The 15712-nt window shown below is 40.8% G+C and overlaps 1 protein-coding gene across 1 annotated transcript in view; it reads left to right on the top strand.

Annotated features, from left to right (window-relative positions):
* Positions 1–15712, top strand: part of LOC121193037 (microtubule-associated protein 4-like) — an 85064-nt gene that overhangs the window by 28427 nt on the left and 40925 nt on the right. Inside the window, exons 3-5 of the mRNA XM_041055144.1 lie at positions 3570–3656; positions 5828–6067; positions 13372–14592. Coding sequence (XP_040911078.1) covers positions 3570–3656; positions 5828–6067; positions 13372–14592 — 1548 coding nt within the window. The remainder of the gene's footprint in view (positions 1–3569; positions 3657–5827; positions 6068–13371; positions 14593–15712) is intronic.

Raw genomic sequence — 15712 nt, 5'->3', positions numbered from 1 at the left:
ATCCTGTGGCTCTCAGGATGACTCTGCAGTTAATGCGTCTACTGTTTGTTTCTGTGTGTGTGTGTGTGTGTGTGTGTGTGTGTGTGTGTGTGTGTGTGTGTGTGTGTGTGTGTGTGTGTGTGTGTGTGTGTGTATTTGTTTGTCTGGTTTCAGCCTAATAGAAAGTCAGTGATTCACTGATGTCGTACATTTATAGACCCCAAAACGGAGACAGACATAAACACTTGCTCTCACAGACACATTCACTTTAGATCCAGACCTAAACTCATGATGAATACACACTTTATTAATAATTAATTCTAAGTTTAATTATTCATGATATCCATGATTACATCGACATTGGCCCTGTGCCAAAAATACTTTTGTCTTTCCTCTGAATATATTTGATAGGAAACAGTTTTTCAGCTCGAGCCTAAACCACTGCATCTCTTTAGAACAGTGACAGCTTTTCAGGTGTGCAAACAACAATCACATTGCATGTGTCTTGATATGAGTTAGTGGTATGTAAATATATGTACAAATTCAATCATAAATTCACACTGTTGATCTTTCCCCATGGTATTTCAGGACCATGGACAGATACACACTGGGAAAGAGAAAGTGATCACATTGCACTTGATCCATCACTACTTTATCAAAGTGTATCACATAGATCAATCACGTCTGGTAATTATCAATGAACATTTAGAGCGGCAACTTTAGGTATTTCCATTTTATGCCACTGAATACTTCAGCTCCACTGCATTTCACTGGGAAATATTGTATTAATATTACTCCACTACATCATTATCTCACAGCTGTAACTGTTAACTACTTTGAAGATGAATATTTTACAAACAAAACACATGCTTATATGTATATTTAAAGCCTTATAGATTAGATTTTGAAACAGTAAATAAAGCTGATAAAATTAGCTCCACCTTGACCAACTGAAACTGAAACTGAAAATTCAGATTACCAATTACTAGCTTTTTCCAGAACTTTCAAAACTGTTCCCAAAATGGTATATGTGATAATATAATATAATATAATATAATATAATATAATATAATATAATATAATATAATATAATAATTTATACCACAGCCACTGAAAATTCTGGATTCTGATTGGTTGGAAGGTGTGGATTAATGTTTAGTAACCAGACGGGTTGACAGAGACAGTATTCAGCTGTAGATAAAGACACCAACAGCTGAGCCTCAGCTAAAGAGCTTGGAGATAGGGTTATTTATGTAATCAGCAACAACAACAACGGAAAACAACAGTGGAAAAAGAGAATAAATAACTTCGAACCACTGGAATTTTATTTTAAATGTGTGTCATGTTTGTGTGAATGTAGACGTCCAGATCAACTAATGGTAGGAAGAGGAATTGGACTTACATAGAGGATCTGATTAATGTTAGCCGTGGTGAAGCTGGTAGCCTGAGACCAAGGGGGCTTCTGCTGGGAAAAGGACAGAAGACCTGAGAGGAAATTTGACCGAAACATTGAAATCCAAATGGGTAAGAGTGAGGGGGTGAGAGAGAGAGAGAGACAGTGAGGGCACGACGAGTCTGTGGGTGCTTCCCTTTCTGCTAATTTATGCTTCCTCCCGGCCTCACTCCACCATGACCCAGAAACTGATCTCCCTCCGCCTTCATCAAGGATGCTCCAGTCCCTGAAATGTGTCTCAGAGGAGATGAGGAGAGAGGAGAGAGGAACTCAGAATGAGGATTCATATGTGTATCCTATACAGAATCTGTTTATTGACTGGTGAGCTGATCTCGCGGCGCAGTAAAAGACGACGTGGTGGAAACAGCTTTAGAAGAATTCAGAATGGAGATATTGTATGTGTATGAGTGTGTTACATGTGCCTCATCGGGTAGGGCACAGGCGTCGATCCACCATCAGCAAGCGTCGTCTAGGGAACTGCAGAGGCTGTCGTCCTCTTCTGGTGTAACCATGGTGACAGTCCCTTCAGCCACGTATTGTGTCTGCTTGCCTCACTGTCAAAAGATGCACACGCACACACGTAGGCTGGAAAGGCTAGGTTTGAGAAGCGGGACCTGTCTGATGGACAATGAGTTGACAGAGCAGAGTGGCAGAAAGATTCAGGTGCAGTTTTTTGTCTGTTTCACTACGTGGAGAGGGTTTCAAAATAAAACCTGCAGGATGTGTTTGACAGAAACTTGTAGGTCATACATCCTGGGCTTAAATTTTTTCTTTTTTTTCACCCCCAAGTATGTTGTACCTGAAAATATATGTAAGTAACCTGGGATATGAAACACTTGGAGCACAATGTTCAACATTAAATGGGATCTTGGATTCGTAAGGTGGGCAATGACATTCCCTGGAATCACTTGCTCCATTAAAAGAGATAAGGATTAAACAGAGAACTCAACCTTGGATACATAAAGAAATTTCAAACACTATTTATTTGAGAAATAAAGTAATAAAAAGTAACTGAAGAAACAATGTGCCGTATTTATATATTAAATACAAAAGGCATAGTGCAAAGAATGGCAGACGAGGCCAACAAGTCTCACTATAGGCTTGAAGATCAATGGGACTCTGAGCTTTGATAAAGATATGGTTGTATATAGCTCTTATGAGTTTTTTTACAACCATAGCAAGTGACTCAGCGCAGGAACCTCCAGTTAACACAGGAGACCATGAGGAGTCTCTGGTGAAAAAGGAAGTAAGTCCAAAGGGATCAGGGAAGAGCAGTTTTCTTCTGCCCAGTTAACAACCACAACAATCAATAAAATTCTCATACGCTTGGACACTAACTGAGCCACCAGCTGGGATGCCATCCCAGCTAAGTTCCTGAGAGATGCTGCAGAGGTTTTTACTCCCTATGTCACACATATTACAAAACTTTCAATTTCCCAATCAAAAGTCCCCCAGGTTTTACTGCTCTATATAAAAAAGGCAGTAAGGCTGAGCAAAGTAACTGCAGGCCTGTGTCTGTATGAAATGTCTGAAGTAAAATCCTGGAAAGAGATGAACAGATTTTTAAATATGTTAAGCAGTTTAATATTTCACATGATTTTCAGTCAGGTTTTAGACAGTCTTACTCAACTGAGACTTGCATGATTTATTTAACCAGCCTCATTAAAAGGGAACCTGACAGAAAGTCCTGCAGAGTGGCATTGCTAGACCTGCAAAAAGCATTGGACACAGTGGATCATCAGAGATTCACCGTATATAAACTAGAAGCAATGGGTTTTAATAGGGAGACCTTAAAACAGATGTGGTCATATCTTTTTGGTCCAAATGGTAGATGGAGGCACCTTAGCTCCCCTGTGGTGTCCCTCAAGGAAGCAGAATTGGTCCTTTTTATTTCTATTCTGTATATTTATATTTCTTACATTTTTTTTATTAATGTTTTATTGATTTATATGATGTATTTATTAGGTATATTAAGGTAACATGGGATGGAAATAAGGCATGTGATTGTATTGCATTATCCTGGTGAACTGTAGTACTGTATCCACATTTGTGTCATGTGTGTTTTTTGTTAAGGGTCTCACCATGTTTCTGTTTGTTGATTGATGGCGATGGTGATAATGCTGTTTATCTCCTTTAGGTCCAGGGATGATGTCATCAATGATGTCTTCAGGTGGATACCAGGACACACCTGGACAGCCCACATTCACCTCTGAGAGCCTGTCTGGTAAGGGTGGACGGAGTGATGGTTATTTAACACACGGTTTCCCCCCATTTGTATAGTCTCCTTTTACATTTAGGTACACAAAACTATAAACCACACAATGTAAAGACACACGGTACATACATACTGCACATGGTTACTATATATAGGAAAACAAGCAATGTTTTCTCACATGATTCTCAACACAAACATCTTGAACATTAAATGGTGTAAAAAGAATCAGATGTTGTTTCCATCTGTTATTACATAAATAGACAATATATATAACACAAACTACTTAAAATGGAATTCAGCCATAATTTGTTTTATCACTTATATCTGTGTTTTTCCTGCTCTGACGTGTTATACCCAGACATTTTTGATGTTTCCATTAGCTGTACAAGCATCCACATGTTTAAAATGCAACAGTAAACAGGTGGCTACTCTGTTAAGATCCTGTTTCCTGTTTCCAATGTCTGGCATTTGCTTTGCCCATTTGTTTTATGCTCCGTCCCACCAGTTAATTTCATCCTGATCCTCCCACTCATTTTGACTTTCTCTGGCTGTGTGCCTCTGTACCCACTTTGATTTTCCTATGCTATCCCTTTGTAACTTTTCTTTTTTTCCCCTCTCTCTTTTCTTTCTGCCTGTCCCACAACCACATCTGTTTCTGGCACAACATCAATCTGCTGCAACTTTCGTGATTTTATCAACAAGAACAAACTAAATACACAGAGCGAATGTGCTGCAATGACAGAATAATGCCTAAAATGTAACCAAACCATTTTAACTGTTTGTTGCTCAGCTGGTAGAGGCTCTTAAAATGGCACAAAAAAAAAAGTATTGTGTTGCAACATTGTCCACAGCCGCTTTTATGTTTTATAAAAAAAAAACTTCTCCTTCAGTTCATTTAATCCCTGCAGCCATCTGAAGGCAGCAGCACACCTATGATGATAAATCTGCTGCCTCTAATTTGAGCATTGCCACACCAGACGCGCAGTAGCACATAGCACACAGCTGTCCACTGTGTTTACCTGTATTAAATTATGTGCAGAGGACAAAGTAACCCCATATAACACTACGCACATCAGACTGGTCTGTTCTGTTGTTTAAGGGGGAGGTGTTGGATCACAACAGCTCATCAGTCCTGTGTGTCATTGCCACACCACATGTTGAGGTCGTGCCGCTCTGCACCATCTAGACAACATCATGATTTCCCAGAGAAGCCTTTGTTCATCTATTGAGCTGTTGTTGTCCACATCACTGTGGCTGGCACAGCTGTTTCAGAGCAATGAGACCAGCGATGTGACTGGTTAAGGGTGAATTTATTAATCACCACAGCCTCCAATATGTATTCTGCCTTCTGCACCTTTCGCTGCTGCACAGACATGAACCAAAATAGAAGGTTTGCTTGGAGACAACCACACAGTCTGTGGAGGCCAAGACCTACTGCTTTGTGTTGCACTTGCTTAAAATAGGGCCTTCTACGTCCTATGATTGGTGGCATCACAGATATTTGGGGCCTTAACAAGACCAAGGCTGGCAGCATACGTGACTCATTTCCAGATTCACATTACTTTTTCACCTTCTACCTCGTATTTACCTCTGTCTACAAACTTTGTAATTTGGCTGAAATTGGTGGTTAGAATTAGGATGATCTGTCTCTGGCTATATTAAGTGTTTTTCATTTTTTTTAGCTGCATATGTTTTGTCGCCATGGTTATGTCCTTATAAAAACAGTTCATTATTTAGTGACTGGTCAAGCTGCTAAATAACATTGCAATTAATTAGAAATGTTGTATGATAATAAACCCAGGGGTAAACAATAAAAACATAAACCTTGTTGCAGGTATCTGCTTTGTAGCTGTTCAGCACTGTTGGATGTTTATGCTCCACTAGATTGATATATGTAAATTGTCTCATATATACTATATAGCTTTAATACTGGTATTTAATTTTTACATTTATCAGGAACAGTTCATTATTATGACTGTAAGAACTACTAGAGTAACAAATCATGAAATATCCTTTAACCTAGTTTATTTTTATACTTAGATCAGACCAGTCTGGTCATTTTTGTCAAAATAAAGCGCAACATGTGGTATGTGTATACTGCTTATAACAACCAAATGTATAGAGTAATTTCCATCAATTATGTGTTGATGATGTAACTCTGTGTTTTGTCTCTTCATCAGGCTTCTCTCAGTCTGGGATGGGAGGGACCATGGGGTCCAGCCTGCCACCGTTCCAAACCACTATGAGCTCCACTTTCGGCCAGTCTGGGATTGGTTCAGCCATGGACACCCAGAAGAGTTCAGGCCTGTTTGGTGTGGAAAACAAAACCATGAGTAATACCAGTGGAAGTAGCCCATTTAAGACCAGTGATCCATTTTCTTCTGGTGGACCAGGAATCCACTCTCTGGATCATTCTACAGGTATCAAAAACAGGATCGGTTGCATGTATGGGGCTGCGTTCACACGGACATTTGCTCTGCGTGTAAAAATGCTGCCCCTCTCTTTCATTTGAAAAGCAATAAGGGGGCTGATGCAGAGTGGGGACATTGTCCAGCAGAAAGGTTGAACCTGGTTCAACTTTTGATGCAATGCAACATGATGTGAGTTCATAGGTTACATGCAAGCACACACGCAAACCTGTTCCTCCAACTGGACTTCCCAGATCGTATTTCATTGTCTCACTGGTACATGAAGCAATGCACCGCCCCCACACCAACACAGCCCCTTACGTTGTTTTAACGCAGGGCACATGTCTGTCTGAATGCTGCCTTATATTTTGCTGAGCAGGGAGGCGTGGAGTCAGGAGAACAAGGAGAGAGGAGGAAGTTCCTTTTGGGATTCATAAACTTTTCTAGGCTACGTCTCAGCTGAATAGTTTACTTGACACTTGGGATCCAGACTCAGTAAAATACTGAACAGGTGTTTTCAGGTATGTTTACAGGGAAGGTTGATTGTCACACAGTGACAGAGAAAGGTGGAGCTAAAGCCCAGACACAAATTGAAAAGTCTAATTCGTCTATGTCTGGTCATATCCTCCATTTCTTATATTTAATTTATTCAATAAAACCAAAGCGTTATCGTAATTTGGTTTTAGCTTACTGTTGAATTGTGGCCTGAGTGTCTGTAGCAGGGCAGCAGGGACAAGTGGTGATATTTGCAGGGTAATAGCTTAATCACACAGGACAAGCTTTTGCCAGCAGAGGGCAGCCTTTTCTATTTTACAGTGCTGGTTGTTTACGCTCTGTGCACTTTATTTTCTTTGTCTACTAAAAAAAAGTTGATCAACAGACAGACAGCACTTAAGCAGTGGCTCTTTTAAATAATAAACATGGAGGACAACCAACAGTTTTTATGTCTTTAGTAGTTACTGCAATCTGAACAGCATCCTATAGGCGAGTTAGTGCTCCAAATGGAATTTCTAGTGGCCTTTTATCATGAATTGTTAATGTGAATATAATATCAATAGCTGCTTGAGTAAGTAATGACTGAACATCGGCTGAGTTTGGTGGTTTGTGAGAAACAAAAACACAAACCCACAGGAGGACTTAACAAAAAAGACACCCACACCGTGCTCTTCGCAGTCTTCCTGTGTAACTGTGCCCAAAAGCTACATTTAAATTTCAGAGACATGCATGCAGTGCTGCACATACTTACTTTATCATTTAAATATAATCAGAATCCTGGTGTTAAAGTGGAAACAGACAACGTATCTTTCTATAAGTAAGCAGGTTTGTTACTTACAGATCTAGTAGAAACAATGTGGACTGAATGTTGGTTTTGGACCCTCTCCTGGAGCTCTGGAGTGACTGTCCACTCATGGTTCACTCATGTTGTACTTCAGTTTATATCACTCCCTCTTCGCCTTCTTCGTCTCCTCTGACAATAGGGCTTTTTTTTCTTCTTTTTTGTTCCACCGTTTGCCATTTCCACTACCTGTGCAAAGCTACCAAAACTGCAGAGTGAAAATGAGGCTTATAGGGAACCAATCCAAACACCAATGGTTTCATAATTATATAGCCATTACATTGTGCAATCAAGATTTATTTCATAATGATAAGTCAAAGCCAAAAGATGTGTCTGTTACCACTTTAAGGTTCACAAGAGCGAAAAAAAAAACAGATTTCAACAACAGTGCACCAAAATCCTCAGCTGAACTTTTTAAGTGACTCTTAGTATCTAAGATTCCACTGGACTTATTAAACATTTATCCAGGATTTTATTTTTAGCTCTTCTCTCTTCTAGTTTGTTGGTGAACTAAAGATAGTTGTGCTAGCTCAAAGGCAGGTAGCAGTACAGGCTGGCTGTTATGTAACAGTTACGTTTTAAGTTTGGTCGCTGTTGCGGCAGACATGATACATCAGTGACGCAGATGACAACACACTACAGACCATTTCAACATCTTTCTTTTAAAAACCAGGGGTGAGTTCAGAACTGATTATCTGATACGCCAAATTATTTATAACCCGACAGCAGTGGCTGGTGTAATGGCTGCCACATATCACCCAGTCTTGTTAGAAATAAGCATATAGTTCTATTTGTTTAACCACAAAAATAACTCCCTACTATCTGTTAACTTTTCAGGGAAGATATAACAATGATAAAACCACACGTTGCTACTTTAAATTTCGGAGTTTAGCCATGACACCAAATGCTTGCAGACACAGTACATGCGACAGTCTTGTATACGAGGGAGGTAGAAACCAAACCATGATGACTGAGAGCTCATCAGTAACATGCACACTTTTTTTTCCTTAACTGGCACGAATCACAGGAATAGTGGGTGGAAAATGTTTGCTATCTCATGAAGGAAACGTCCCTGTTAGCTCAGAGTGCAGCGTTAGCTCCAGTCATCTGGTCAGAGTCATGGATTTTAAAAGGTGCAAAATACTGGAAGATGGTGGACGGTTTTATGCAGAACTTTATGAGGAAGTAATTACTCATTATTAATTTAATATCCAGAACCAGGGAGGGACTGTGCTCTTAACTTGTGCAGCAGTCAAACTGCAGGAGTTTCATGCAGTGTAACATTAAGCTACGTGGGCCTCATTTCTCAGTAACTGTAGAGCTAGCTTTGTGTATAGCCTTCGTTAGTGTACTGATTCTACTAGCTGCCATTTCTCACTGGGATTTCACGTGTCATGTCAACAGGCTAAGGCAGATGTCTAATTAAAAAAAAGTTTTGAAGTTTTGAACATGTCCAACATACAAATTTATCTTTAAACAGAATTTTGACTTGTTTCTTTAATATCATGACATAGTGGCAACATGTTTTTTACCCCCCTGCATCAGGTGAATGGATCACGGATTGTTCGTAAACAGGGAAACCTATCTGTAGATATGAAATGTAGTACGAACTGCGATAATTTAATTAAATTAGATATGAATGATCCAAACACACTGACAACCTGGAAATTTCAAACCAAGTCCCTATTGAAGATGAAAAATCTACTAATCTGGGGCTAACGTATTTGTAGCCTGCTGCTTTTCATGTGGACTTGCCAGATAACTGTTTCATTATTAAATAGCCTGCCTAATGGACATTGGATCACAAACTTGTTATATGTTGCGGCGAGTGTATTTATATTTTTCAAGGCATTTTTCACAGCATTTGTCAGCAGGGAAAAGCTCAGGTGTTACTAATAACATTAACGCTGGCTTTGTTCCATTCAAGTGTCTCAGTAAGCCATGACGGAGTAAGGGTGAGCTAGTGTTATGCCAGACTTCTATGAAAAAGAACTTTTATCTTCAGTCCAAATGTAATGTAATGCTACTGATATCGAACTGCTTATCAAATGAGAAATCTCACACAAAGTCTTCTGACATCTACACCTACACCTACACCATGTCTGCATCCAGCACTGATCGATCTAAAGGTATTCTTTAAGCTGGAATACTGTATTAACACACAGTTACCATGCATTATAAATTTGAATAACTGTCATTTAAAACTATTGTCACCCGTCTAATTCACCGGTTTTGTGGGTGTGGGGATACACAGAGTTGCAGTACATCAGTTGGACACTGACATTTGGCCACCCTCTGCTGTCTTCGTTGCCTGTTCTGGTACTGTGTTTCTGAGTATGAAACTTAAAGCACACACAAGTACACACTGGTGGTTCTTCTGTGTGTGCAGGTGCCAGAGAGATTCAGGGAAATGAAACCCCTTTGCACCAAATTTCAGATTGTCTCTCACACTCTGTACGTTTTCACAGGAGATGTGTTTGCAGCAGCCGGTGCTCCAACATTAATGTTTCTATTGGCAGTTTTCCAGACTCCAGATTAAGAAGTACTCCCATTAAATAACTTATCACATTAAATATAGATGATAATGCCCTGGCCTCGTCTCTTCTTTGAGCTGTTTATAGCTGGGGAAGGCATCGGAGGCTACAGGGAGAAAATAGCATCGTCAGTCAATTTACAAATGCAGGGGAAGGTGCCAGATTTAGAGGGGAATGCACCTTTTTCTAGAATCCCATTAATATTCAGTGATGTAAGGCAGGCTGAAAGGCAAGCAGGAGATGGGATGATGAAAACTGAGATGGAGGAAAAATAAATTGGTCGGATAATATTATTTAACAGCTTGTCCCTCTACCTGTCTGTTTCTACCTGTCTGTTCATCTTTCTGTCTCTGGTTCTCTTTGATGTTTGTCCAAACAAGAGAAGACAGTTGGAACAGACAAATGAAAGCATAATTTCAGTGCAAGCTGTACAGTTTTTTGTTAAAGCTTGCATGTGCACACTTTGTCATTGTCAAGTGATTGTGTAATGTATTCCAAATGTGTCATTTTGCGTAATTTTCACGTGACAATGATTCATGTTCATACCATGATTTTTCAGACTTGCATGCATTTATTTGTAATCATGCATGCTAGACCTCATTTGCAATGTGATTTATTTACCTTGTTAAGTTGCTTGAAAGCTCTTTTGCTCCCATTGTGTTTGTTTTGCTCTGTTGTGTGTGCCTGCCCTCTACACAAGACCAGCTCGTTGTTTGGCTGCTTAAAACACTGTCAATTCCAAACTCCATTTTCAGATTTGAAAACATGATATGACCAGACAGTGGATCTTTCAACTATATTCATTGGGATTCACATAGGAAGTACTTGTAATGACCAAAAGCAAGGATCTTAAAGTAGTGTTAGGCCTCTTTAGGCCATCTCTAACATTTAGAACCTACAGTCTCTCTCAGCTTTGGTTCTACAAAATTACCATGACAACTTGGGAAATCCCAATAAAAATATTTATATGAAATGTAAATGAACAGTTACTTCAACTTTCACCCTGGCAGAGACAGCCACGTCACAACTGTGGCTCAGCCAAGCAGATAAATCAGAGCAAATTCCTATCACCTGATGCCCCAGTGCTGAGCCATTACGCTGCTGTGCAGCAGCACCTGTAAGTATCTGTCTTCATGTAAACTGATTATGCACATATAGGCCAATGTTTTCACTGAGCCACAGTCATAGACAATCTCTAACAGGTGAGTACAACAAGTACTGGTTAAATGTATTTATAAAAGCAGGCACCATCACATACATCACATTTTTTGAAGATGTTCAAAGGGTTGTGCCTAAGAGCAAACAGACTATGGTTACTATGGCTGGAAACATTCACAGCAAGCTTCTACTTTATTGTGTTTGTTGTACTGTTTACAGAAGCAGCTTATGCAATGGCCAGGGCAAGGCCCATTGCTTATTTGGATGGCAAAATGTGACATCCAAGTGCAGTGCTAACTTATGTTGCAATGCCATATGTCAGACATAAAATGCAGTTTTTGTTAAATGCACTACTGCTATTATAGGATCCACTACGTAATGCCAGCTTATGGTTGCTGCTCCGCCCAGTCTCATCACATCTCAGTGGATGTGCTATGCAATGAAAGTTGCCATTTAGATTCTAACCTCAGAAAGTAATGGAAACTCTCTTTCTCCAGGTTCCACAGTGACACTAGTAGAGATTTTCCTCCTCCATCTTGATTTTGCAACTTATTTAACACTGCATGTACACAACTACCATGAGAATAAGAGTGAAGGCTCTACGTTGTCTGTTAATGGCCATGCATCAAAAAGGTGTTAAGAGCACAGAACTTGCCATCACATTCTTTTACTCGTGACTCAAATCAACATCAATTACTTGTGGGAGTGTAGCTTAATTAATGATCATCTATAGGTTGAAGAAGTAGCTTCCCTTAAGAGCACCCCACCTCTGCCACGTTGCAATGCACAGTCGATGCAGAACCAGTTACATGGTCTTTTTTTTATGCCCCACATTCTTGTTCCTTGCCAAAACCTAGCACCTACATTACCCAAAATGCAACTTGACCACTGGAGATTTGGGTGGGTCATGGTAATGGCTAATGTAGCCTCAAGCCGCTAACCTCAACCAAAGCTGAGGGGCGGTCTACAGAGGTCTGGTAAGCTCACTTCTTTCTACCTCCACACCCCCAGATGTTGCACAGCTCCCTCTGGAACCATAAAGTGCTTCACAGAATTTTTGGTTCACACACAGGATGTAGTAGTACTCCCTAACACCTGTAAACAGTTTGATGTTTAAAATAGATGGAGTTTCCCTTTTAAAATGAGGAAATCTCAAACATTCCAGTACGTCATGTATATATGTGCAAACAATCCAAGGAGCTGGATTAAGCCGCTCTGAAAGGCCCCGTTCAGACCTGTCATTAACATGTGTCTCGAGTGATCCCATCACAATTTGACAGCTTTAGGTACAGGTGTGAATGACCCAAGATGAATTTCATATTTGTTCACTCAGACCACATTCAGAGGTGGTCCGGACCACGTATGGCCACTTTCTTTTAGGAGTGTGAACACAAATGTGTCCTGGTCTACAATGAAGGACCACCTATTTAAGCTGACGTCCTCTGTGTCAAAGGATGTACGTACTCATTCATAAACAAATGCAAGTCATACAAATTGTGTAAGCTGGCTTTGTCCACGACATCTGAAAATTTAATGAGATAGATTACAAGTGTGTCAAATGTCTTGGGCAGTTTGGTTTTCCTGAACAGACCAAGGACTAGACCCAGTCAGTGGGGTTTTCTTCTTCTTTTACTTTCTGATGAACTTGGCACAGGAGGTGCACTGCTGCCTCTCACTAGTTGAAATAACAACATATTTGATCTTTTGGGAATTGATGCATGTGTTTATTTGCATGTAGAGAAGGGAAGTGAGATAACAGGCTGTTACTGAAGACGCATGTGGAGATGCATTTAGTGTGGACTGATGTGCTTAGACCCAGCCGAGACACATGTAAATGCCAGGTCTGAACAGGGCCTCACTTTGATCCCAACCATTCTACTAACCCTGTTTTATTCGGCATACCTTCAAACTACATACAAAAGCATAAAAACAGAGTACACAAGTTTGTTTGACTCTGAGTAAGAATGAAAAACTAATTCTGCGGCAGATTACTGTATACTTTGAAAAACTGTGTATGGCAAACCAGTATCCCACCTTCAGTTACTTGTAATTCTACAAGCTCTCCTCCTTCAAAATATCACCTCAACTTCTGTTGATACAACAGTTTTTATTAGACCACTCATTGCACTCATTTACTGCCATAAAACAGCAAACAATTTAGACAAGATTAAAAGATGAAGTAACAAAACCACCTATATTAACCACAGTCTGGTGGCTTTTTGGCAGGTGATTCTCTGACACAGTATGTGATTGGTTCCTCCTCTTATAAAACCCTCCCCCCTCGGCAGCTCCTGTCCTCTCTCCCAGCGGCTCAGTAGATGACGTCAGTACCACATCCTCCGCCTCCGAAGAGAGCCCCGAGAGAGCAGGGCCGGGGGGCGAGGCTGGCAAGCAACAGCAGAGACGCCGCAAGAAGAGGAGGAAGGGCCACGACGAGGTCTACGATTTCTTGGATAGCAAGGAAAATAACATCAGCCAATCAGACAAGCATGGCATGCAGGATAAGGGTGGACAGGAAGCACAGGATAATGAAGATGAGGAGGAGAACTGGGAGTGGGAGATCAGAGAGAGTGGAGGAGGGGGTAGAGTAAAAGGCAAGAAGACTAAGAGTCGGGCAAGACTTCCAGAGGAATGGGGAGCACCCCAGCTGCCTGTTTCTCCCACACCGGCTACAGTTGCTCCTGCCTGGTCTACAGCTGCTGACTCTGGTCCACCTGACTTCAAAGCTCCAAACTCCAACCCCAGCCCTGTTTTGCCCTCTGTCTCTGCACAAATACCCACAAGTTTCACCAACCATTCCTATGGTAGCCTTGTAACAGATTCATCTCCACGCTCCTATGAGCCCATGTGTGTAGATGATTTCCCTATGTCTGCTAAAGACAGGCAAAAGGCAAACGAAGACAAAGTTTCAACCAGCAAACCTGAAGCTAATGTTAGCATACCGACTACTGAAACAACCACCAAAAGTAGTTTAGCTGGGGATGTTAGTGGTAGTCTAGCGTTAATGACAGGGGACAATCTGAGCCCAGTTTCCCAGACCTTCTCTTTCCTTGATTCAGTCCTCCAGACCCCTCAGGGCTCCACCCCTGACTCACAGACCACCACCCCTATCACCAACACCCCCTCCCTTGCTACTGCTCCCTTGATGAAGTCCACCCCAAATGAAACCACCATCCCTGATTCACAAGCCTTCTCTGTTTCCAAGAGCACTCCAGCCCTTAGTCCTACTTCCACTTCGTCCACCATCCCAGCGGCAGTCGGATCAGCCCTCAGTGTGGACGCCAAGCCTTTTGTCCCCTCTGCCACCTCAGCCACGCCCCTTAGTTCAGTTTCTCCCTGTAAGAATGAAGCCCCTCCTACATCATCATCAGACACTCCCCCCACAAGTGTAGCCACACCCCTTAGTTCTGCCACACACCCTCCATCCATCACCCCCGCAGCCCCTCCTTCTCTCCCTGCACACTCAGAGCACCAGGAGTCCTCATCGCCACAGCTCCCCCAACTGGAAGGTTGGTGAACTACGGGGAAGATTATGAATAACATGGGGCTAATTTGAACATAAGGGATTGTTGGCTAGGATAGCAGGAAATAGTTATTGATCCTGCATGCATAGCTCTTTGTATGTGGATTGAGCATCAGGCCTGCTTGGTGCTTAATCTATTCCCCTATGTATTTGTGATAACCAAGGCCAGAGAGACAAATGCAAAAGAGCTTATGTTTTCATCACTAATAATAATCATATCTAAAACATGTAGATACAAATCTACTCTTTGCTACCATTAAAAGAAAACACTGAATCTTGAAAAAATATATAGTTGTTTCTAAAAAAAAAAAAAAAAAGTACCAGAGAAACATTTGTGTCCAGGTAAATCTCTTTTCCCAGCTGCTGGCATGAGTATGGGATAGAAATGTACTCTACTGATCGGGCCCTGTATTAACAAAGCTGCAAGGATAAATTATAAGTTGCCTGATTTGATTTCCCTCTGCCTGCCTCTGTGTATCTGTTACCATGATCATAGCAATTTTATTACCTGACCTGCTGCTTCTGATAGCTCTACTGTCTGTGCTTGCTACACTGTCTATTGTTTCATCTGATTGTCAGCTCCCTGTCTAACCTCCCACTATCTTCACTCTGTCTGTCTGTAAAAAAAAAAACAAAACACATAACCAAGGTCCTTCCATGGCAAAGCTAGTTTGCTTGTTAGCTTTATAAACTCAATCGTGGTTATATAGAACAGTAGTTGTTACAATTTATCAAATGCACAGAACCATGTTATGGTGTAGTTGTAGAGAAGTTAAATGTAAACATGGCTGTGATTAAGAAAATCAAAAGAAATATGTGGAGAACTGATTTACCAATAATGTAAAACATTGTTTAGGTAAGGCACAGATGCAATTATCCAGTTTTCTGTTTTCAGTTTTTTGTGTATATATTCTGTGTTAATATTGGAATTGTTAATAATGTATTTGAACTAATATGTTTTAAATGCACCAGTTAGCTATCATGTGAATTATTAAGTATACTGTTTTTGCACCCATTTGGCAAGAGTTAGAGCTTGACGAAAAATTCTTAACTCAGGGTCCCCTTACTAGATGTCTTCCACCACATCTCTTGGCCTTCATCAATGG

Source organism: Toxotes jaculatrix, chromosome 14 (assembly GCF_017976425.1).
Source record: "Toxotes jaculatrix isolate fToxJac2 chromosome 14, fToxJac2.pri, whole genome shotgun sequence".
Lineage (NCBI taxonomy): Eukaryota > Metazoa > Chordata > Actinopteri > Toxotidae > Toxotes > Toxotes jaculatrix.
The sequence above is the reverse complement of the archived record's forward strand: the minus strand, read 5'-3'. Positions and strand labels throughout refer to the sequence as shown.